This window comes from Mustela lutreola, chromosome 7 (assembly GCF_030435805.1).
Source record: "Mustela lutreola isolate mMusLut2 chromosome 7, mMusLut2.pri, whole genome shotgun sequence".
Taxonomy (NCBI): domain Eukaryota; kingdom Metazoa; phylum Chordata; class Mammalia; order Carnivora; family Mustelidae; genus Mustela; species Mustela lutreola.
Genome location: NC_081296.1, coordinates 68477089 through 68502279, shown reverse-complemented (window position 1 = coordinate 68502279; position 25191 = coordinate 68477089). Strand labels below are relative to the sequence as shown.

The 25191-nt window shown below is 36.9% G+C and overlaps 1 protein-coding gene across 4 annotated transcripts in view; it reads left to right on the top strand.

Moving 5' to 3' along the window:
• The window catches only part of TMEM87A (transmembrane protein 87A), a 44524-nt gene extending 20129 nt beyond the window's left edge, over positions 1–24395 (top strand). The window contains exons 8-20 of one of the 4 annotated variants that reach the window (XM_059181270.1): positions 3407–3468; positions 4195–4378; positions 5602–5701; positions 7937–8030; positions 9687–9759; positions 11553–11657; positions 12620–12678; positions 13431–13534; positions 17705–17778; positions 18194–18255; positions 19096–19148; positions 19933–19963; positions 23140–24395. In XM_059181270.1, coding sequence (XP_059037253.1) covers positions 3407–3468; positions 4195–4378; positions 5602–5701; positions 7937–8030; positions 9687–9759; positions 11553–11657; positions 12620–12678; positions 13431–13534; positions 17705–17778; positions 18194–18255; positions 19096–19148; positions 19933–19963; positions 23140–23181 — 1043 coding nt within the window. In that variant the 3' untranslated portion in view covers positions 23182–24395. Of the gene's footprint in view, positions 1–3406; positions 3469–4194; positions 4379–5601; positions 5702–7936; positions 8031–9000; positions 9077–9686; positions 9760–11552; positions 11658–12619; positions 12679–13430; positions 13535–17704; positions 17779–18193; positions 18256–19092; positions 19149–19932; positions 19964–23139 lie in introns of all 4 variants that reach the window. The other 3 variants (XM_059181268.1, XM_059181269.1, XM_059181267.1) reach the window with 3 other exon arrangements.
• The last annotated feature ends 796 nt before the right edge of the window (positions 24396–25191 follow it).

Here is a 25191-nt window from a genome sequence, read left to right as displayed (position 1 = left end):
TATTTTTATCCCAGCAAACCAGCTTTTATTAGTTTTCCCAACTGTGTCTTTCTTTTTTATTTCACTATTTCTTTTGTTTGATTCAATTTAAAATATTTGGTTTTTGTAGATTGTTGTGTTGAATGCTTTTAATTCCCAAACCAGAAATGGGTCTTCTGCTCTATAGTTATATGGGATATAGCAGTTCTAGGTAAACCAATGGGTTACCTTGCATACTTTCTGGACCCAAGATGTAGGGGTATCCTGTATTTCTAGGCCCATAGCTTTCTTTTATTTTAGATAGTTTTTTTTTTTTTTTTAAGATTTTTTAAAATTTATTTGACAGAGAGAGATCACCAGTAGGCAGAGAGGCAGGCAGAGAGAGAGAGAGGAGGAAGCAGGCTCCCTGCTGAGCAGAGAGCCTGATGCGGGACTTGATCCCAGGTCCCTGAGATCATGACCTGAGCCGAAGGCAGCGGCTTAACCCACTGAGCCACCCAGGCGCCCCTCTAGGCCCATAGCTTTCTAAAGAATAATAGTCTAAAGCAGCAGTTGCTAGCATTTACTTTCAACCTTCTTTCTTGGAAAAGGATGGAAAAGAAGCCCTGTTCCGTTCCACTTCAGCCTCTTCATGCATTAAATCTGGCTCTGCTCCTGGTTTTCCTTAGACTCCTACTAATTTTGGTAATCCCATAAGAACTGCACTCCTGACTACTATAGCTTGCTTTTCCGGCCCAGAGTCAAAATGACCATAGCTTCAGTGTCATACACTGTTCTGAGTTTCTGTTCAGTTTTGATATTTGGAGGTATATATCTTGTTTTTGAACTTACGTCCTTATTTTGTTTTATCCATCCATTGTTTGGAGATAAGAAGGTATTTTATTTTTATTTATTTATTTTTAAAGATTTTGTTTATTTGAGAGAGCAAGCACGAGAGAGAAAGCATATGTTGGGGGGTTCTCTGTCTTGCTTTCCTACTTTCTCTCCCTTCTAGCTGGTTTTCTGCGGGCTGGTAGAAAACATTTTATTCATCTTTTTATCTCCTCTTTTTTCTCTAATGCGTGTCACATAGTAAGTGCTTAATAAATTTACTTTATATTTTGGCATAGAGCAAGCGTTAGCCAAATTTTCTTTCTTTCTTTTTTTTTAGCCTTTTTTTTTTGAGTTAGGTAATAACTGAGACTTTATTAATAAAGGCTACAAGTTCTGAGTTCTAAATGTGCTAGTTCCCCAATAGCATTATTTATGTAGGAATTCTAAGAAACAGAAACATTACATTAATTCACCATTTGAGGAATGGAATATAGAGTGGAAATTTCTGTATTAGCTAATATGAACAACAAAAAAAGACTTTTGAAGGGAAATAAAACTGTACATTTTCTCATTTTAGGAAGGTGCTTTGCTATTTGATGAAGTTATAGAGTCTCAATTTTATAAGATTACAATTAAGCCTCCATGACATTGGAAAACATAAACCAGAAAATGTTAGAAATCTGTCTCCAGTGTTCCAGGAATTTCTGCACAAAACCCCAGTGTGCATGCAACTGCCCTGACCTACTTCTCCCATGATGAAAAACAGAATTTACAAAGTGCTTAGCATAGAGTTTCTCAGAAATAGGGAGATTTCCCCAGGGTCCTCATAGCAGCAAAGAAGCTTTCAGATTATGTAGGCTCTCCCACTCCAAGGAGAGTCTCCTGGCCCCCTCACTGTGGACCATCACAAGCTGAAGCAGAATCCCTAGAGAAATCTAAGAACTTGATAATCTTGGATAGTAGGTATTCTTCTGGATGGAATCCTTTTCACATCCCAGACTGCTTCTCTTGATTCAAAAACATGATCAGGTCTGGCTTTGACACAGTGAGACCCAAGAAGAGGGGGTTTCCATAGTTTTCTAACCTCACATCCCTGTATAGTTGCCACTGAGTGTGGTTCAGGCATCCCCACTCCTTCTGGGAGAATTCTGTGGTCATACCCCTGAATGTCAGCAGTCCCTGAGAACTAGCCATTTCTTCTTTTGCTTCATCCTCTAGATTCTTTCTCACAGGGTATTTGTGGAAAAATATAGCCAAATTTTCTTAAAGAGCCAGATAGTAAATGTTCTCTCTACTACAGCCACCCAGCTCTGCCATTTTTGTGTGAATTTGCAACCATAGATAATATGTAAGTGAATGGATGTGGCTGTTTCTCAGTGAAACTATAAAAAGTGGGTGACTACATTTGCCCATGTGCTGTATTTTGCTGACCCTTGGCGTAGAGTAAACAAAGGATACAATAAATATTTACTAATTATTTTGTTTCCTATTTATTAAATTAAGAAGGTGTAGGTTTAAGAAACAACGTGCTTAAAATTTTTATGATTGCTAAAATCATAAAATCAAAAGGGTGCTCCTTTTGTTCATATGAATGTTGGATTGGATTTACTTTCTTTTTTTGGTTTACTTTTAATAATCGCATGTTCCTTTTGCTTGGTAAAAACTAGGAAATTTTTGTTGACTAGACAATTGTAGTCTGTCATCACAGACTAACACTTCTCACTTAAGTATTTATCAATCAGAACTAAGATAGTTTTATCAATCACAATTTTAAAAGTCGTAGTTTTGCTTCAGTAAGGCAGATCTTTCTTTCAGATTTTTATTAAATACTTTGTAAAAATTAACCAGTTTGTTGTTGTTATTAAGTATTTAATGAGAATTAAACATTAATGTAGCAAAGTCCCATAAACTTGACGTAGGTAAAAAAAGTAATAAATAGGAGAATATAGGTAAGGTTAGATAGAAGACAAAGAGAATAGCAGAATGAAGGAATGAAATCCTATACTTTTCAAAGCACATCATTGATGTATTGTAAGGAAAAGTACATATGAAATACGTTTGGAATTTAGAGGAGCCGGGCTGTGGTTCCAGTTGGGGTTTATGGAAGAAATAACTTAAATCTAGTCTTTTTTTTTTCCATATTTTTTAAAATTTATTTGACACACAGAGAGGGAGATCACAAATAGGCAGAGAGGCAGGCAGAGATGGGGGAAGCAGGCTCCCCAATGAGCAGTGAGCCCGATTCAGGGCTCAATCCCAGGACCCTGAGATCATGACCTGAATTGAAGTCAGAGGCTTTAACCCACTGAGCCACCCAGGTGCCCCAACTTAAATCTAGTCTTTCCAGGATGTGTGTCTGGGAGCGAAGGACTTTTCCACTTAATATACTGTCGGGAGCAGGAGTATGGAGGCCTGTCTGGGACACAGCATGAATCATGAGAACACCTCAGGAATTTCAGAGTGCTCTATAAATATAATATTCACCAGAATTGAAATGGTTAAAAGTAAATAACCCAATGGAATTTTCATTAATTTCACCAGACAAATCTTATGCAATGTTCTTGTTTAATTTCTGCATCCTTAACATTAATTTCGAGGACTGTGTTTTTGGCAGTGACTGTTGAAGTGAAGGGTCCCTATGAATACCTCACGCTTGAAGAATATCCTTTGATGATTGTAAGTGAACTTATATTCTTACCCTTAACATTACATAAGTTTAAGTTGAAAGATTGTTCATGTTTTGTGTTAATATTCTTTCAAGAATTGTTCTGAACGGTTCAGAAAACACTGCTTTTTAGTTTTGTACTTCTTACTAAAATATGACCTTGAGAGTGTCAGTTGATGACTTGTGGAATTTCAGAATTGGAAAGTACCTCAAAGATAATTTCAGATCTCATATTCTGTCTAGAATTCAAAGTGGGGCACTTCTTACCTTCCTGTAGTTTCTGATTGCATTTAAAGTAACTAAATGATGACACTTCATCGTGTGTGTTTGTGTCTATTGGAATAGCCTCACTGTTTTCAGATTTCCTTTGTTCATTCTTCTTTTCCCTTTCATAGTTTTCGCACATTGTGTTTCATTGCCTTTAGATGTATCTTCACCCTGCCATGTCTTCTTTGCTCCTTAGTGTTCTCCTTATTTATGTACTTTTAGATTGTGAGCTGAAAGACACTTTAAATGCAGAAGAACAGTTACTCTTGATGATAGGTCCTTAGGTAGTTTCTCTCTCTGCAAGAGGAGATGATTTTTTTGTGTTAGTATTGAACTTCAAAGAAATGAAATAATTACTCTTATAGTAGGAGGTAGAATATATATATATTTTATATAGTTTAGGACTGAGTATTCTAAATTGGCTCTTGGCCCTAATCCTCCTTTTTATTTCTTACCCATTTGGATGACAGTTTTTCATGGTGATGTGTATTGTATATGTCCTGTTTGGTGTTCTGTGGCTGGCATGGTCTGCCTGCTATTGGAGAGATCTCCTGAGAATCCAGTTTTGGATTGGTGCTGTCATCTTCCTGGGAATGCTCGAGAAAGCTGTTTTTTATGCAGAATTTCAGAACATCCGATATAAAGGCGAATCAGGTATGTAACCAAAGAGTGTTCGCCTGTCTTATGAGTGATTGGCAGGTAAGACGTGAGTTTTCCTCATGTCGGCAGTCGTTAAGTGGGTTTAACTTTTCGGTTTCTTAATTATTAGAATAACTTAAGCATAATCACTTGTAACTTTTGTTTTTAATCTCGTAATTTACGGGTTCAGTGATTTAAGAGTGAATTGTGCTGAAATAGATTCACACAAGTTACAGCAGCAGTGGCCATTTTGGATAAGATTATCACCATCGCTGCATCTCAATTGCCATTGATTTTTTTTTTTTTTTTAAGATTTTATCCATTTATCTGACAGAGATCACAAGTAGGCTGAGAGGCAGGTAGAGAGAGAGAGAGAGGCAGAAGCAGGCTCTCCACTGAGCAGAGAGCCCGATGCGGGGCTCGATCCCAGGACCCTGGGATCATGACTTGAGCTGAAGGCAGAGGCTTTAACCCACTGAGCCACCCAGGCGCCCCTCAATTGCCATTGATTTTTAAGGTACCATTATTATATTATCCATCTAAGGAGAGAAATAAATACTGCCAACTTAATAGTAAGATGCCATTGACCTATTTTGATTTCAGAGATTTTAAAATATGAGGGAGAAGTACCTCTAAGAATTGGTTAAGCACAGTAATACCAAGAAAATGGGAGGGTGTTTATGGTTCACTGAAGTAAACAGCTAATGACGAATTATTTTGCTGAAATTTTTTGTGATAGCTTTGGTTCTCTCTTCATTAGACCATTTGATTATGAATGATGATTATTGTAAGATTACTAATTAGAGCTTTCCCTATCTTTGAAAAGGCTTGAAAGTAGTAGATGTGAAAATAATTTGAAAACTCTGTGTGTTTGTGTTTTGTGCTTTTCAGTGTATATGTATTTTTTCAATCTGTATTCCCCAGTTTTTAAAAATGGGAGAAAAGTTCTGTAGGTGTTATAAACTATGTAGGTGAGGTATTCTGCTGAGGTTTTAGTGAAGTGGGGTTAGGGAGGGAAGGTGATTCAAGCATACCCAGACTGCTATTCACATGAGCAAGGTAAGTGAAATCAGCTTGTGTACTTAGAAGAATTGCAGGAGAGGTATTTTCTTTGAACAGGACTAATCCCAATGCTTATTCTGAAGAGCATTAGTTATCTAGATCGACATTCTGGTTCTAGAGTCACGCCTTTTCCCAAACCTAGATTATAGCACTCTTTCTTTCTTTCTTCCTTATAGTCCAAGGTGCCCTGATCCTTGCAGAGCTGCTTTCAGCAGTTAAACGCTCGCTGGCTCGAACCCTGGTCATTATAGTCAGCCTGGGGTATGGCATAGTTAAGTAAGTATGGACTTTTTATATGGAAGAACATATTAAAACACTGATTAAATTGAAACAGTATTGTAGGTTCCTGTTGTAATTCTGAAAGAATTGATATAAGAAATAGTTTGCAATAAGACAGGTTTCTAAAAAATGTTAAGTGTTTCATTTCACTTCTGAGAACTCGAGCATTTGTAGGAAAATCAGCAATGTAGTGAATGATGTTAAAACATCAAATTTTTAGGGTGAACTTAGAGTGACTTTTAATCTTCCAAAATGTTTTTGAAATCAATTTTTTTATGAGAATGTCACTCGGTCTGAAAAAAAGTCTGAAAATAATTTATTTTTCAAAAATTTTATTGAGTGCCTTCTGTATACTAGATATTATTCTAGGTGCTGAGGACACAGCAAGTAAACAAAAGACTTGGAGTTTACATTTGTGGAGGGAGGGGACAAAGATACAGATAAGTAAGTAAATATCTAATATGTCAGTGGTAAGTGCTATGGAGCAGATAAAGCAGAGGAAGGGTGTAGAGAGTGCTAGGCAAGAAGTGAAGCATATAGTTGTAAATAGGGTTGCCAAGGAAGGCTTCACTTAGTGACATTTACACAGAGATCTAAAGGTGGTGTGGGGGACCATATGTATACCTAGAGGAAGAGATGCTAAGATGTGGTCTGTATATATTTTGAAGGTAGAGCCAATGGAATTTTCTGGTAGATCAACTGTGTGATATGAACGAGAAGAAGAATCAAGGATGATGCCAACTATTTTGGTCTGAGCAATGAAAGGATGGAATTTATAAGTTAAGGAGAATCTTAGGTGAAATAAGTTTGGAGTAGAGGCAAAATTAGGAGTTCAGTTAGGTAACCAAATGGGGAAATAAAGAAGAGAGAGTGGGGTAGAGATATGAATTTGGGAGTCATCAGGATATATATGTTTATCTAAAACCATGAGAATGGAATGCAGTCACTGAGGAAGTAATTGTATATAGACGAGATCAAAGGACGGAGCCCTTGAACATTTTCAGTTACTTAGAATTCAGTGAGGTGAAACAGAATTAGAGGAATTTGAGAAGGTTTATTGTGGTGAGAGGCAAACCTGAAGAGTTTCACGGAGGAGCGATTGTGTCAGGAGGGTTAAATGATGGCCATTGGGTTGAACTACATGGAAGACATAAGTGACCTTAATAAGATGGTTTAGGGAAATGCTAGGATAAAAGCTTTACTGGAGTGAGTTCAAGAGAGAATAGGAGCAGAGAAATTGGAACTAGCTGGGTATAGAGAGCTATTTCAAGGAGTCTTGCTTTAAGTGGGATTGAAGAATTGGGTTTTAACTTTTTAAACTTATTCACTGGAGGGAGATTTGTTTTCAATGGGGTTAGGGAAATGGGGTGAGTTTCATTTTTAAAAATTATTTAATTCATTTAACAAATATGAGGGCCTACTATATGCCAGGGCCTAGGTTTCAAAAATACAACAGTGGGGAGAAAAATCCTTGCCCATATGGACCTTTGCTAGCATATAATAAAAAAATACAAGGACAAATACTACTTAGACTTAGGTAGACATGATTTAAGGCAATGCATCTCAAACTGACAGTGCAGTAATGAATCACTTGGAGATCTTGTTATCAATCAGAATGCAGATTCTGATTGAATGGCATCTTGAAGCATAAGCTGCTTGAAAGACTTCATATTTTGTTGGATTCTGAGCTTACAAATGTACAGTTTATCTAATGGGTTGCAATAGGATATTTGCTTATATCAAAACTTTTAGATTTGGTAATGGTATTGTGCTAATGTATTTAAAAAGTCCTTGTTGGTTAAAAACATGCTGAAATATATACAAGTTAAAGATACACTATCTAGGATTTGCTTGAAGATAATATGGGAGGATAGGAAGTGGATGGGATTTGCATGAGGCACAATTGACTATAACTTAGTGGTTATTGGGACTAGATGTTGGACATAGAGGGATTCATTATACTGTTGAATGTTTCAGAAGTCTCTATAATAAAATGAGTTTTTGTTTTTGTTTTTTTGATACAGTAACCGGGAACCAGATCTAAAGTTCTAGTAGTTATTAACTTGGTTTAAGACCATAAGTTCTTCGGAGTTTTTTTTTTTCTTATGTAGATTAAGTATGTCTGACTTCCTCTGTTAAGTTATTGACCAGTATTTTAATTAAGTGATTGCTTTTAACTTATTTTGGAGTTTGTGGCATTGATGCTCAGCTCTTTCTTTGCTTCCTGTTTAGGCCTCGCCTTGGAGTCACTCTTCACAAAGTTGTGGTAGCAGGAGCCCTCTATCTTTTGTTCTCTGGCATGGAAGGCGTCCTCAGAGTTACCGGGGTCAGTACTGCTTAATCTAAGTATTTATGATCAGTTCAAATAACATTGTTTTTGTCCTGAGAGGGTGAATTAGAAAAGTCTGTGGACTTCTTTACTATTTCTTCTAAATCATTTGTAACTCTGATTTTCAAAATGTATATATAATTTAAATTTTCTTTTTAATCCATTAGAACTTCATAAGTTTAATGAGTAACTAGGAATGAATGCTTTCCCACCTGTCCACAAATTGCTACTTACTCATTGCCTCCTCCCAGACAGTGGGCCCTCATTCTTGTATAAGTGGCAAAGATTATAATTTTGCTTAATAATACACTTTTTTAAAAGATTTATTTATTTGAGAGAGATAGCATGTGTGCATGCTTGTTGAGGAGGGGCAGGGGAAGAGGGAGAGAGAATCCCATGCAGACTCCCAAGGAGCTTGGAGCCTGATGAGGGGCTCCATCTCATGACGCTGAGATGAGGATCTGAGTCCAAACCAAGAGTCAGATGCTCAGCTGACCGCCCCTCCAGGCACCCTCTCTTTTTTGTTTTAAAGTGATAGTGCTCTTTGCTTAATTAGTACTTGAGTTTCAGAGGCTTTTCTAAAATGCAACTAATTGTTTCACTTTATTCTTGAGAATTATAAAATCATGCTCTTTGTCAGGAAGGGAAGCCAAAGCACTAAATATAAATGATAAATTTTGTCAGAGTTGGATTAATGTGAATGGTCATTCCAGCTGGATTAATAACTACTGGGCATTCTAGTAGTTATTTATTTAAAAATCACTGTCAGCAATAACCCATTAGATTCAAGGTGGTAAATGCTATAAACTTGACTTAGTGAGCTCAGTAAGTTTTGTAATAAATTACTCCTTAAATAAAACATTTTATGGATACATACTGTTTTTCAGATCACACTGTCCTGTATGTAATCTTCAACTTTTAGCAACTCTAACCCTCTGTCAATTTCCTTTTCTTTCTGCTGCTGTAGTATTTTTCTTACTCATTGGCTCTGATAGTAAACCTGGCCCTCTCAGCAATTGATGCCTGTATTATTTTATGGATATCCTTTCAGTAATGCCCTGATGTCTGGGTAATCAGGGTTATATAAATAGCATCTTATATATATAAACTCGTGAAACAAGTGGCATAGTTTCGGGGACAGATACTTGCCTTACATCTTATTTTGGGATGTGCTCTTATTTGTAGAATTATATTGTATTACAGCTCTGGAAATTATAACTATGTATTAATGCTGCAGTACTTTGAAATATGAGAAGGGTCTTTTTAGACTTGTAGCCAAAAATCACAGTGATGGGAGATGATATGATGGGATTGGGGCTTGTAACACCAAAGCTTTTCAGTGTGGTCACTTCTTAACATGGACCTTACTTAGCACGCTAGGAGCTCTATGGTGGTTGCCTTGTATTAGTTTGTAGCACGTCTTACTGTATTGAGATGGTGATCAACAGTTTGTATGAAATGCTTATAGCTGTGTATTCTTTGTGATTGTCAGAAAGGAAGAATGATAAAGGTACAAAGTATTATTCCTTATTTTCTTTCAGTTCAAATGCAAAATCATTCTAGATGATTATGTAAATGCGGAGTCATTTTCTGGTTTCTTCGCTGTGCTCTCTAGACATCTTTTTTTCACCACCTTTTTTTCTTTGTCTGCAGGCCCAGACTGATCTTGCTTCCTTGGCCTTTATCCCCTTGGCTTTCCTAGACACTGCCCTGTGCTGGTGGATATCCTTCTCATTGGCTTGTTTGATGGCGGTCCCATTTTCTCCCCTCGGAGTTGGGTTTCCATTGATCTTTCTGCAAATGGTTTTTGCCAGTTTCGTTGATCACTCCTTACTTTGGGGAATAGGGTATTTTCAGTCTAACAACCTGGGGGCTCAGGTAAGCAGTTATTTTGTTTTTAATTTTAAAAAATTTCATCAAGAGTTGGTGACTGCAGCCTGAGAACAAGATAAAAAGCTTTTGGCCTTTTCTTTAAATGAGCATTTCACTTCGATTTTGGATTTACTTGTGTATCTCACTTTGTGTTAGAATCACTGGCTGCTGTGGTCCTGCTCTTTCTTTCAGCCTTCCAATTAGTAAATGCCTTGAAAATTATGTAAATATTTTGATTCTTAAAATATGGTTTCAGGAACTGTATGAGGTTGTTTGACTCTCTTAAAATTCTAAGTAGATTTAGCAGATTTTACCCTTACGTAGTAAGTGTTTTATACCCTCATTCAAAAGCTGACTTGGGATTATTTGAAGATGTCACTCTTTGAAATAAATCTTGCTTCATTTACAGGAAAAGTCAACCAGCAGGTAACAAACAAGCTTCTATTTGAATAATCTTGTCTTCCTGCTTTTCAAGAATAAACATTTGTTTATTAGGGACTTGGCCTGTTGGAGGAAGGATTCAGGTTTTTGGAGTTTTATCTTTTGGGGATTTTTAAAAATTTATTTTGTTTTTTTAAACAGTTGGGCAGTTGGGCAATATTATTGCCCAACTATGTACAGTTGGGCAATATTATTGTCCTGATGGACTGTGACTATTATGAAAGGCTGAGTATAAATAAAATTGCAATTTTGTGAATTTGAGGGGATTTTCATATATCAAAAATACTTGAAACTGAAATGTCCTGCATCCAAATGGCCAAAGCTTTTCTAGGTCAGTATCTTTGTGAACCTCTACTATGCATATTGAGAGGAAAGGAGAGGGACGAGACCATACAAGAAGATGACCTGATAATTAGGTAGCTGCGAGGGCTCTGTTGAAAGAAGGCAGGTGTGAGCTTCAGCTCACTTGCTTTCATATCTTCTCCTCATTTTGAAAGTTGAACATAAGAGCAGATAATTGAGCAGAGTCGTGCAGCGGAAGCGTGCTGGGCCCATAAGAGCAGATAATTGCGTATAGTAGTCATTAGCTGTCCTCTATCTTTGTGCAGCAACTTATACTTGAGATAATGACTTGAAAATAGAGAGTTGTTGCTCTTGAGCCTGCCTGTGGTTCTCAGCCAATTGTAATCATATGGTAATTCATTATAGTTCATGATGGCAAGTTGCTTAGCATGACGCAAGGGGACTGAGTGTAGAACTCTGGGAGGTTGTAGACATGAGTGTAAGACTCTAGACTGGATTAGCTAGGGCACCATTACCTCGCAAGAAAAAAGGAGATGATGATAACTCCTGTTGCTTTGCCTCTTACTCATTTTTATTTCATTTTTCTTCCATTTGCTTCTTTTTCTTTCTCTAGAAAGCTTACTACCTTTATTTCTCCTTTATATTTTTCTTCTCTTCTTTTTTCTTATCTTTTGCATTCTCATTTTATCCGGGTTATGTCTTCTCTTTAAGTCTCATTGAAAATGAAGACTTTCTAACTAATGGTGGGGTTGGAGTGTTTATAAAGTTGAGAGGAAGAGCTGTAAGGCCTGGCATCCATGGCTCTGTCATTATGACCCAAGATCCTTAAAGAAATGTAAGGGTTAATTTACTAGCTTACTGTTTTTTTCTGAATGTTGATTTCCTTGACCTGCAAACACATATTTATTAGCTTGACTCAAACAATGAAGCTGTTAAAACTTCGGAGGAACATTGTAAAACTCTCTTTGTACCGACATTTTACCAACACGCTTATCTTGGCAGTGGCAGGTAAGTCAGGACTTGCTTCCTGCTATTTAAATGCATTTCCTTTAGAACTAAGATTCTTAACCTGAGAGGCCGTGGATGGGCTTTCTAAAATTACATGGAAAGTTTTGTGTGTTTCACATAGGGAAGGAGTCTTTCACTATTGTCGAATTCTCGAAAGGGTCTTTGGTTCTAAAAAGTTTGACAACCATTTATTTTAATAGCTGAAAATCAATTACATATAATTTTAACTCTCCCTCTCCTGTCTCCATTCTTTTTCTGAGACTTCTTTTTTTGAGGCAAATTAGCATTAGTGTCATATAGCATTTAGATTTCTTTTAGAAGACATTAATATTTGCTTATTTGGTTTTATTGAAATAAAAAATTTTATATAGATTTTAGATCAGTGTACATTGCTGTTGTACTGCCTTTATATATGTCATTAAACATGCATAACATATATGTTATGCACATACATTAGGATAGACTATAGCCCACATAAGGGTAATTTGCCTGCCTTTTTTAACTTGTGTATCAGGAATAGAGAGGTCTGGCCTATGATTGGAACCAATAATTCTATTTGTCTTACAGTCATTTTATCAACCTTTTTCCATCTGACCAGGCAAAGAAAAATTAATGTTATACGAAAGAGGAAAGGGAAAGCAATCATTATTGATAATGCTGGAAAAAGCCATGTTTCTCACATCTTCTTTCCCACTTCTGAGGGTTACTAAAGTAGTGCGATAATAAGTAATACTATTCTTTAAGTATAGAAAGTGTTGACAAGGGTACACATTGTACACTTTGCTTATAGCAGTTGTTAAGTAAATTTGTGTTGAATAAATGTGTTACAATAAGTGAGAGAAAATGATTGTGATATATTGGGAGTTAGGGATGTGTGAGATTCCACTTGATGAGAATCAGAGAACGTTTGAGAATAAAAACTAACATTCGTATTCTGACCAGGTTTTTCCATTTCCTGTTAGCATCTATTGTGTTTATCATCTGGACAACCATGAAGTTCAGGATAGTGACTTGTCAGTCGGTGAGTTGTAAACACATGCATTTATGAATAGTGTTTTAAAAAATACACAGTGGTGTTAATGATCGTGGTAAAGTTTAAGAGATTAGGGCTAGATCTCCAGTCTAAGGGTTAGAATGCTTTCCTCCTCCTAAAAATATTTTGTATTATCACAGTGCTTTGGTATGGTAGATTTGTTTTGTGGATTTTTTGGGGAGAAAGGACTGACTCTGTATCCCAGTAGTGGGAGAGAACATTATAAATGATATCACAGTTTTTCATAACCTAGTTTTGGCCTTAACTAAAAATTGTTAGCAGAGTCCTAAACGTTAAGTGTGTATGAATAATGCTAATCTGAGCAGAAGCCATGTACTTAAGAATTGAGCATTGACTGGCCAGTAACATTACTTAGGAAGCTAGAGCTAAGCTGTTAAAAATAAATAAAAATGAAACTCTTAAAAAAAAAAAAAACCACAATGTTACTTTCTCTTACCTTGTATAAAAACCTTTTCCTAAATATTCTCAGAGCTATAATGAAGTCTTAATGAAGTGCTCCATTCAGTTGGTGCCTTTTCTTGAGCAACAATAAAACACTTCCAGGGAAGAAACTGTGTTCGTTCATTTTTTATTCCCAACACTTAGCACACTGCCTAGCACATAGCAGGCTCCTAGTAAATGTAAGTTGAATGAATAAATAACTGATTCTTGTTCTATGCCAAGGGCTTTGTGAAGAGTTAAGATTATGTATAAAAATGTACTTCTCCCCCTTTTGGTAGGATTGGCGGGAGCTTTGGGTGGATGATGCCATCTGGCGGTTGCTGTTCTCTATGATCCTCTTCGTCATCATGGTTCTCTGGCGACCATCTGCGAATAACCAGAGGTTCTTGACACTTCTTATTTATATTGCTAACCACTGAATGGCCTTGTCATCTGTTTAGGGGTGATTGAATGGGTGACAGTGTCAGGGCCTTGTCAAAGTATAAAGAGTATTCACTGGGTCTGGAATCCAGTGAATGGGTTCCTGGGTTCCTGCCCAGCTCTCCTATTTGCATTGTGATTTTTGTCATGGTGCCCTGTTCCACTTCCCTGGGCCCTCTTCATATAATGGGAGGGAATTGAACCAATTCGTATGAGGTATTTTTCAATTCTGACATCTGATAATATATGAGTAAATAAGAGTAGATAGATAGTGATACTTGTAATGAAAGTCTCACCTGTCTAGCCTCAGGAAGGAAAGAATAATTTTTATAGCCAGTAACCCAGCTCACTTTGTAACAATAGGGTAAAATGAAAACTTAAGTGACAGACTTTGGAATTAAAAATATATATGTGAATTTGCTTTGTTAAGCTATTGGCAAATCTCAATTATTTAGGAATTGACTATCTTTATTCTGTGTATATTCACGTCTTTGGCATGCCCTTCCTTTTGTGTTTAGACAGTTAAGAGCTTATATTACCCAACCATATCAGCAAAGAAGGAAAAGGATGAGGTGGCATAACTGAGTGGCTAATTTTATAATCAGACATACCAATAAAATACTTAGACAATAAGTAATATCTTTTTACCCCATGAAAATAGCCTCTCTTTTTATTCATTTATTTTTATTTTTTTTTTAAAGATTTTATTTATTTATTTGACAGAGAGACAATGAGAGAGGGAACACAAGCAAGGGGAGTGGGAGAGGGAGCAGAAGGGTTACTGCTGAGCAGGGAGCCCAATGCAGGGCTCGATCCCAGGACCCCAGGATCATGACCTGAGCCAAAGGCAGATACCTAATGACCGAGCCACTCAGGCACCCTTAGTGTGTCTTTTTAATATACATATGTTTGTGGTTTTTTTTTTTTTTTAAAGTTAAAAAATAGAGTAGGCTTGGGACTATTGGGGTGAAGGGTATGCACATTTGTAATTTTCAAAGTATTAAAGTCAGAGTGCATTAAATAAAATCTGAAACAAATTGTGTATGTACTGATAATTGTACGAGAGGAGTTCTCTCCTCTTCCGTCCTATATTCCTGTTATTCAGTTTTTGCAGATCTGGCAGATGAGAATATTCACTGTTATTTTTTAAATGTTACATTTAAGACTGAATTACTTTTTATGGCTTTTATGTGTTTATGGTCATTTAGTTCACCTGACAATCAGCTTTTTATATTTTGAGTTTTTTTAAATCAGCTTATTGATCAGTTTGTATTGATTTGTAGGAATTCCTTATATATTTTAGATACCAATATTTTGTTCTAAGCATTCCAGATATTTACTTCTCGTTGTTGATTGTTTTTGAACATTTTAATGGTATTCTTGGCTATAGAAAATTTTGAAAGTATGGAGTCAAATTTGTCGGTATTTTTTTTTCCTTCATGTATTGTGTATTTTATGTCTTGTTTAAGAAACTTTCCTGGCTTGAGGTGAATTCTGAAATTATAATTTTTTTCAAAACTTCACAGTTGAACTTTCATTCATCAAGAATTGTTTGACTGTGGGTTCTCTGATTTTTTCTGTCCCTCTGATCCTGAATCAGTAGTACACTATCTTAGTGTTAGTAGTACACTGCCTTACTGTTTACTGTTATGTCTTGGTATGTGCCCTCCCCTTAGTCTTCTTTTTAAAAAAATACGCATTGTTACTGGATCTTTGCTTTTTAATGAAATGTTTAGCTTGTTTGTTTAATTCTAGGAAAACCTTTATTGATTTTAATTGGAATTTAATTAATAGGTTAATTAGGGAAATTATATATATTTTTTTAATCCTTGAATATGTTACTGCTCTACCAATTTTAGTCCTGTGCTTTAGTCATAACTTTTACTGAAATATTTTTTAAAAGATTTTTTATTTATTTGATAGAGAAATAGGCAAGTAGGCAGAAGTAGGCAGAGACGCAGGAAGAGAGAGAGGGAGAAGCAGGCTCCCTGCTGAGTAGAGACCTCCCCCCCACCATGTGGGGCTCGATCCCAGGACCCTGGGATCATGACTTGAGCCGAAGGCAGAGGCTTAACCCACTGAGCCACCCAGGCGCCCCTTTTTATTGAAATAGTTAAAAAATGTTATGGCTCTTATGGATGCAAACCACCACCACCCCACCTTTTTTTTTTTTCTTTTAGATTTTATTTATTTGTCAGAGAGCCCAAAGCAGGAAGAGTGGCAGGCAGAGCAGGTAGAGGAGGCAGAGGAAGAAGCAGAGGAGCAAGGAGCCAGGTGCGGGGCTCCACCCAGGACTCTGGGATCATGACCTGAGCCGAAGGCAGGTGCCTAACCAGTTGAGACACTCAGGCATCCCTGGATGCACCCCCCCCCTTTTTTTTTTTTTAAGATTTTTATTTATTTATTTGACAGAGATCACAAGCAGGCAGAGAGGCAGGCAGAGATAGAAAAGGGGAAGCAGGCTCCCTGCTGAGCAGAGAGCCCGATGTGGGGCTTGATCCCAGGACCCTGGGATCATGACCTCAGCCGAAGGCAGAGGCTTTAACCTACTGAGCCACCCAGGCACCCCTGGATATACCCTTTTAAAATAATACATGTAGCTTTGGCAAAAATGTAGGAATGTTAATTGAATTTTTTAAAAAAATTTTATTTATTTGTTTATTTAAAAGATTTTATTTATTTATTTGACAGAAATCACAAGTAGGCAGAGAGGTAGGCAGAGAGAGAGGAAGGGAAGCAGGCTCCCCACTGAGCAGTGAGCCGGATGAGGGACTCGATCCCAGGACACTGGGATCATGACCTGAGCCGAAGGCAGAGTTTAACCCACTGAGCCACTCAGGCGCCCCTTTGTTTTTAAATTTTAAGTAGCCCCATACCTGATTAGGGTTTGAACTCATGACCCTGGGATCAAGAGTCACATGCTCTATAGGCTGAGTCAGCCAGGACCCTTTGAATGCTATTGATTTTTATATATTTATCATACCCATCAACCCTCCTACATTGTTTTCTCAGTTCTCTCTCTCTCTCTTTTTTTAAAGATTTTATTTATTTATTTGACAGACAAGTAGGCAGAGAGGCAAGCAGAGAGCGAGGAGGAAGCAGGCTCCCGGTTGAGCAGAGAGCCTGATGTGGGACTTGATCCCAGGACTCTGGGATGACCTAAGCTAAAGACAGGTGCTTAACCAACTGAGCCACCCAGGTGCCATATTCCTAACTTTTAAAGAGGTGGGGGTTTTTTGTTGTTGTTGCTTTTTAAATTGATGAAAGGGAGTTTTACAAACAAGGTAGAATGAAAATAACAGGCAACAGTGAGTACAGAGTGAGTTCAAAGCTAATGCTTTGTAAGAATTACCTATCTGGGGGCACCCGGGTGGCTGTCAGCTGAGTGTCCTGACTCTTGGTTTTGGCCTAGGTTATCTCAGGACTATGGGATTGAGCCCTGTTGTGTTGGGCTTCATGCTCAGTGGGGAGTCTGCTTGAAAGTTTCTCTCCCTCTACCCCTCCCCCTACTTTCTCTCTCTCAAATAAATAAAAATTAACAAAAAACGGAATTGTCTCTGGCAGCTGCTTTGCTGAATCTGTTCAAAGTTGGAAAGGTAAGATGAGGCCTTCATCTTCTCAGCTCCCCACTGGGAAACAGATTTTTAAATCACCTGGTACATATAAGGTCAGGTCTTCTGTCTCTTTACCCCAGATTCAAAGGCTGCGATTTTAAAGCACATGAGAATTTACTTCCCTCTGTTTGATTATATATGCTTATAAATGCTTACTATGTGTGAGGTATTATTCTAAGCATTTTTTGAAATGTTTACTTTTTTCAGAACACCTCTGTGAGTGATGTTTCATTATCCCCATTTTCAGATGAGAATACTGAGGCACAGAGAATGAATAACTTGTGTCAAGTCATAAATAGTACGTGGCTGAGCCTGCACTCATCAGTGTGATGCTGTCCTGCTTCTCTTGCTCGTATAGGCAATCGAGCTTTCTGAAGGGGAAGAGTTAACTTCGTTTTCACTGAAATAATTTTATGAATGACTCATTGCAGTTTCAGTAGTAAAACCTATAAAATCTAGTTAGTGGACCATTTTTTGTAGTTTTCTAAGTTTTTTCCTTCTGTTCTATCTTTGGTCAGGTTTGCCTTTTCACCGTTGTCTGAGGAAGAGGAAGAGGATGAACAAAAAGAACCTATGCTAAAAGAAAGCTTTGGTAGTGATAAAATTTTATTTATGCTTTAAATATTATTTTCTGGTTTTTAGAAGTAGAGTAGAGCAAGTATAATGGTTTGTGAGTATCCAAATCAGGATACTGGATATAGTTTATTATTTTACACCTGTTTTACACTTGTATCTCAGTTTGGCCTGTGGTAAATTAGGAGACAGCAAAAATAAGGGTATAAATTTTCAAGTGAAGCTGTGGTAAATTCAGTAAACAGTTGTACATTAAATGTCCACTTTGCTTACTGGAGGAGCTAAAAATCTGGATTTGAACTTCCTAGCATAAAGATGGAGAAACATTGTTATATAATTCAGTTTGAGTAAACTTAACATTCTAAATTCATGTTTGAAATCATTGCTGATCTACTAATATACTTAACCCCATCTACTTTGTTTTTGCTTTACAGAAGGAATGAAAATGAGAAGTACTAAACAAGAACCAAATGGAAATAGTAAAGTAAACAAAGCAGTAAGTAATTATATACAGGCCTTAATGATTTTTTAAATCATAAAGCTTTAAGCTTGCTTTATATAAAGATCTTTTCATATATAATACATTTACATTTATAAAAACAGCAAGTGATTCTAAGACCTACTAATCTTTAACTAGATGGTTTGCTACTAAGTCCTGAAAAGGTTCCAGACTAGTCTGATGGCTCTTTTTTTTTTTTTTAAAGATTTTATTTATCTGTTAGAGAGTATATATACAAGCAGGGGGAGTGGCAGGCAGAGGGAGAAGCATTGCTCCCTGCTGAGCAAGGAGCCCAATGTGGGACTCAATCCCAGGATCTGGGATCATGACCTGAGCCAAAGGTAGATGCTTAACCAACTGAACCACCCAGGCAAGCGTCCTTAGTCTGATGGTTCTATTTAGTTGTTTTCATTAGTGGAAGTTATAGTCCTTTTAATAACCTAAGGTGTTTCTTGTAGTAAAGATCAAGATTTTTTTCATTCAGCAGTTTTTTTGTTCTGTTTTGTTTTAAAATAGTACATGCAGTCTATACATTAAGGGCTTTAGAGTTTAATCTCACGCTTAAGGAGCAAAACTTACATGAGGCAAACTCTTAGGTATTAGACCATTGAGAGGAAAGAATTTAAAGACATCATTTTATATTTCCCTTACATGGTTTTTTAAAGTATTGGATTATATAGTTTTTTAAATTATTAGCAGTGCCATTTGTTATGAATATACTCCTTAAGAATGCCCAAAAGATTAAATTTAAGAATTTTGAGACCTCTATAGATCCTTACTTGGGATGTATTATTTGGAGCATTTTAGCAACAACTGATATTTGTATGTTCCCAGCAGGAAGATGATTTGAAGTGGGTAGAGGAGAATGTTCCTTCTTCTGTGACAGATGTGTAAGTTTTTGAATCATTACCATGAGAATCATATTTCAGTATTGCTTTTATTATTTAATTGAATGAGCTCAAGAACATCCTAATGAGAATGCTTATAGATTAAATTATTTAAATTAAGGAATATTAAAAATGTTTAAAAGATGTTCAATAAAAATTACAAATGATATACAACCAAAAGTAATTGGAATTGTTTGTTCAGATGACATTTCTGCTTAGAAAGTTTTAGTTATCCATCTTCCTAAAATCACTGGGATAGTTCTTTGGAATTTTTTAGTTCTTTCCCATGACTATATTTTTATTTTTTTAATTAATTTTATTTTTTTAATCTTTTTTTTTTTTTTTAAAGATTTTATTTATTTATTTGACAGAGAGAGAGAGACGGTGAGAGAGGGAACACAAGCAAGGGGAGTGGAAAAGGGAAAAGCAGGCTTTCCACTGAGCAGGGAGCCCGATGCAGGGCTGGAGCCCAATGCAGGGCTTGATCCCAGGACCCTGGAATCATGACCTCAGCCAAAGGCAGATGCTTAATGACTGAGCTACCCAAGTGCCCCCATGATTATTTTTAATTAAACATTGGCTCTGTCACAGCGCAGAACCTGTTTGTTTTCTGTACACTTCCAGTAACCTTCTGTTTTTATATTTGCTTTTATTCCCCTGAAATGGCCATTAATATGCAGATCTTAGATAATTATAAAAAAGGCTTTAAATTGCATTCATAATCTACTTTCCTTTATGAACTATTTATGACTTTACATTGTTCATTTTGGTGTTTTTCTCTCTGCAGAGCACTTCCAGCCCTTCTGGATTCCGATGAGGTTGGTAATCATCATGTGCATAAACTTTGGGTCTGATGATTTAATAGGGAATCATAGGTCCTTTGTTTAGGGAAATTTTATTTGACTCAGTAATGCCCTGAAGAACTATAGTTGATATAGTAAAAAGGATGAGAATAGAAATACTAAGATACTAAGAGGGGAACCCACATATTCAAGAATGTTTTCTTTCTGTACACCTTTTTTTTCCCCCTAGGAAGAGCTTTCTTTCTATCCCCTATTTCCTTTCGTAGGTTACATGGTTAGACTTGTCTTTCATGTCTTTCATTGAAGGACATGTCTTTCATTCTGAATATTAGGTTATTCTAGATTTTCTTAATTTTAGAAAGCCCTTTGAAAGCATCTGCCTGATTTCTAACTCATTGTTGTGGATTGACTGCTGAAAAATGATTTGTTCATTTCCCACTGACCTGCTATGTGATGTAGCACACAATATCAAATTCCGTAGCAGTTTTGTATATTGAAATAACTGAGAACTCTATCATGCAGAATTAAACTTATCTTTCTTTGTAACACTTTGCATTCTGTGATGTATTCTCCAGTTTCCCAAATCTCTCACTTGAAGGCTTCTGCGAATAGTTGTCCTCAGGGCTTCCCTGTGACTAGCTCTCAGCCACTGCTATATTTTCAGGCAGAGAAGGTTGAGTATGTAAAACCCTGTTGGGCCATTCATGGCAATACAGGTTTATTTTAGTTTTTTTGGTGATAGTGACTTCACCCATCTGTTCATATTTCTTGTGTGTAAACCTTTCAAGAACTGAGTAAGAACTTAACTATAAGAGAAACAAATTTTAAAGGACTGGGAATCAAAATAGCATCAGACTCTTCAGCCTCAGCTTTGGAAGCTAGAACATAGGAGAACAATGTCTTTGAATTGTGAGGAGAATTATTTTCAATGTAGAATTGTATATTCAACTAAACTGTTGTTATGAGAGCAAAATAAAGATGATTTTAGTCATGCAGGAAATAAATTAATATCCTACATGTGCTTTCTCAAAAGTAGCAGAAAATGTTCTTTACAAAATGAGAGAACTAAAAAGAAAAAGATTTGGGATTCAGTGAATAAAGAGCCCAACAGAGAGGCAAGGATAAACTCCCAAGATGATGTAAGAAACTCTGAGAGTAATAGCTGGGCAACAGTCTTGGAGGGCATCCAGTCCGCAATGGAGAAGACCAGAGAGCTTCAGGAGGAGTAGTTCTAAGAAAAAAAGTGAAAAGGATAGATTAGCTGATATAATTGATTATTTTGAAAAAAAATTTACAGTTCTAAGTTCAGTATATGTGATACGTGATATGTGCTTTTAGCAAATGAAGCAAAACAAAAATGAAAAATATTAACTCCAAGGTAAAAAATTATATAAGAAAAGAAATTTAATGGTAATAAATTAATTTTCTTAATTGAAATGGCATACTATAAATACTATTTTTTTTTAAGATTGTATTTGAGAGTGAGCGCAAACATGCTCATGAACATGGGGGTGGGGAGGGACAGAGGGAGAGAGAGAAGCAGACTCCTCCACTGAGTAAGGAACCCAACATGGGGCTCAATTCCAAGACTCTGGATCATGGATCATGACTTGATCTGAAGGCAGATGCTTATGGACTGAACTACCCAGGGACCCCCGTACTGTTTCTTTTTTTTTTTTTTAAAGATTTTATTTATTTATCAGAGAGAGAGAGAGGGAGAGCGAGAGCGAGCGAGCACAGGCAGACAGAATGGCAGGCAGAGGCAGAGGGAGAAGCAGGCTCCCTGCCGAGCAAGGAGCCCAATGTGGGACTTGATCCCAGGACGCTGGGATCATGACCTGAGCCGAAGGCAGCCGCTTAACCAACTGAGCCACCCAGGCGTCCCCCCCCATACTGTTTCTAATCGGACATAATTTTTAACATGCTTTTTATTTTTAATTTTTTTTTAGATTTACTTGTTTTTAGAAAGAGCATGAATTGGGAGGGGGCCCAAGGGAGAGAGAGAATTTCCGGCATATTCCCCACTGAGTGCAGAGCCTGACGTGGGGGTTAGTCTCATGACCTTGAGATCATGACTGAGCCCAAACCAAGAATTGGATGCTCAACAAACTTAGCTACCCAGATGCCCCTTAACATGTTTTTTAAAAAAAAAATTATGAAAATACATAAAATCTACCATTAATTATTCTCAAGTGCAAAGTGTTAATTATATGCAGTGTTGTACAACAGATCTCTAGAGCTTTTTTTTTTTTTTTTTTAAAGATTTTATTTATTTATTTGACAGAGAGAAATTACAAGTACACTGAGAGGCAGGCAGAGAGAGAGAGAAGGAAGCATGCTCCCTGCTGAGCAGAGAGCCCGAAGCGGGACTCGATCCCAGGACCCTGAGATCATGACCTGAGCCGAAGGCAGCGGCTTAACCCACTGAGCCACCCAGGCGCCCCTCTAGAGCTTTTTTAAACAAACGAATATGTAATATTTCATTATAAGCATATACCATAATTTTGTTTATGCAGTCCTATATTTTTGGACATTTAATTCTTTCAATTTTGTTAAAATTTTGAGTTTTGCAGTAGAAATGTTTCTGGCCTAATCTTTGTCCACATCCTTGACTTTTTCTTCAAGTTACATTCTTGAATCAGGGAGGTAGACATTTTCATTAAAGTTTAATCTGAAGTAGATGTTTATTTCTTTCTCTTCTTTGACTCAGAAATACAGAGTTCCTTTTAATCTGTGGTTTAATGTCCAGAAACTTAGAGATTTTGGTTCAGTTAATCTTGGGTGGGGCCTGGACATCTATATGTTTCAAAATCTTCATAGTTAGGACCATTTCTGTCTGTCTTTCTTTCTTTCTTTCTTTTTTTTTTTTCAGAGAGAGTGCAAGTGGGTTGGGGTGACAAGAAAGAGAATCCTAAGCAGGCTCCACACTCAGTGCGGAACCTGAAGTGAAGCAGTGCTTGATCTCACAGACCTGAGATCAGGACCTAAGCTGAAATTAAGAGTCTCAGGTGCTTATCCAGCTGATCCATCCAAGCGCCCCAGTTAGGAACTATTTCTATCTAGTTAATGGACACAGAAGTACTTGTGAGAAGTATATGTGTGTGTGTGTGTGTGATCTTTGTAGAAGAAGACATTTGGAATGTAGACCCATTTAAAATGCTTAGAAAAAAACTTCTTCTTTTTTACCTTAGGAACGAATGATTACACACTTTGAAAGGTCCAAAATGGAGTAAAAAAAATGGGAAGATGTGCAGTTGAAGATGGCAATATCTGGGAAGAGATCAGCTTCTGTGTTAATCTTCTATACTCCTCCATGGAATTAAAGGAGGCAGTGAAACCTGATCTGTTCCTTGACCTTTGTGCATTGGAGCTGGTGAGAGGTGTCAGAACAAGGAGAACATCTTACTGAAAACAAGTTCATAGGATGAAAAAGATCTGCAAGTGTTTTATTTACAACATTGATGCCCCTTTCCTTCCCATACCCTGACATGGATGTTTATGCAACTTACGTGTGTTGTTCCTGAGCCTTCTATAATGTTTTAATTGTTTAATCTATCAAACTAAAAAGTTTAACATCTTCTAAAGAACTGTGACATCAACGCCATAATATGTAATCTCCAGGAGCAACTGCCTATAATTTTTATTTATTTAGGGAGTTACATAGGTGGTGGGGGAAATTGTTAATTATTTTTCCATTTCCTGAGAAGCCAAGGTTATATCTCACAGAGGTGGTTTGGAGACAAAAAGAGTCCTGACTTCTGGAGCCATGGTTCTTTTGGTGATTTAAAACAAAAAGAAGAGCACGCAAGAGAGAAACCTGTTACAGTATGATTCAGATCATTTAAAAAAAATCAAGTGCAATTTTGTTTACAAATGGTGTATATTAAAGATTTTTCTATTTCAGATGTACTTTAGAGAGAAATATTAGCTTAACTCTTGACATCTGCTTTTGTGACACATCCCATTGCTGGCAATGTGGTGCACACTCCAGAACTTTTAACTACTGTTTTGTAAGCCTCCAAGGGCAGCGGCATTGTGGAATCCTAGGCAATGCTTTGTTTGCCTTCATGCTAGTTACTGGGTGTTGCACTAGATGCAAAGAGGCACTCCATCTAAGTGCTTGTGAGTGAGCGCCCTGCTCAAGGAACTGTAGTGCTTAAGCGGAGCTAATACAAAGGAAACAGGTCCTTCTGGCTTAACTGAAACAGTTTTTCCTGCATGAAGTAGTGTGGAGGCCCTGGACTGCTGCTCATTCTTTAGGATTGACTGTTCTTACACCTGGTGTTGGTTTAGAGACTTTATAAGAGACATCACAAGGTGATGGGATTCATTTGAAGCACTATTTTTCTGTTTTAATGGTTTTGTCCAATTTTGCCTTCCCGAGATTTTTGTTCTACATAAAAAGTTCATGCCACTTTTTAATATAAAAAAATTTTAACAAAATTAATATATCTTCCTCATTTTTTTCCCAGATTTGCCTCTAAAGACTCTTCTTCCTAAACTCTTGTGGGAATTTTCCCTTCATGGTTTTTGTTCTACATCATCTAATTGTGAAACCAGTGACCACATGACCACAGTCTTCACTAACTCATACAATAGTGAAAGTGTTTTAGAATCTTTCTATAGCTGTTTGCTATGGTTATTTAAAAAAAGAAAAAAATCACCTAGGCAGTATCTCTAAGGAACAATATGAAGGGCTGACTGTATTCTCAGGTTAACCCATTAGCAAAAGGCTAGTGGTACTACTGTGTGCTTCTCTTCTTCCATACTGAAACTTAGCAAGTGAAAAATAGTTATAATGCAGCAAGATGGTTGGCCAAATATTTTTTGATGGTGGTTAGATGTTGACTTAAGACTAGGGGAAAAATCACTGTGTTAAGCAGGAGTGTAAAGTAAATTATGTAGACTTGATAATTCTCTCTGCTTTCTCTTAATGGGTCATGTCACTGTGATTAGATACAGTGTATAATTTCTTAAAACTGGTTCAGAAGTAAGTTATAGTATCACATAGATCTATTTAGTTCTTAGTCCTTGGGCCTGAAACTATTAGGTATTAGGCCTTCTTCCAGTACAGCAGCTGGCAATTCTAAATTTGCGAGGTGTTTATGTGGTGAAAATCAGCCATAACACTTGATTTATTTAGCAATTTTTGTGTTAGTATTAACACCTTGAAAATATTTCATTGGATTATCAGAAAGAACATTTGGTAAAGATGGGACAACTATCCTAATTTACAAGTGAAG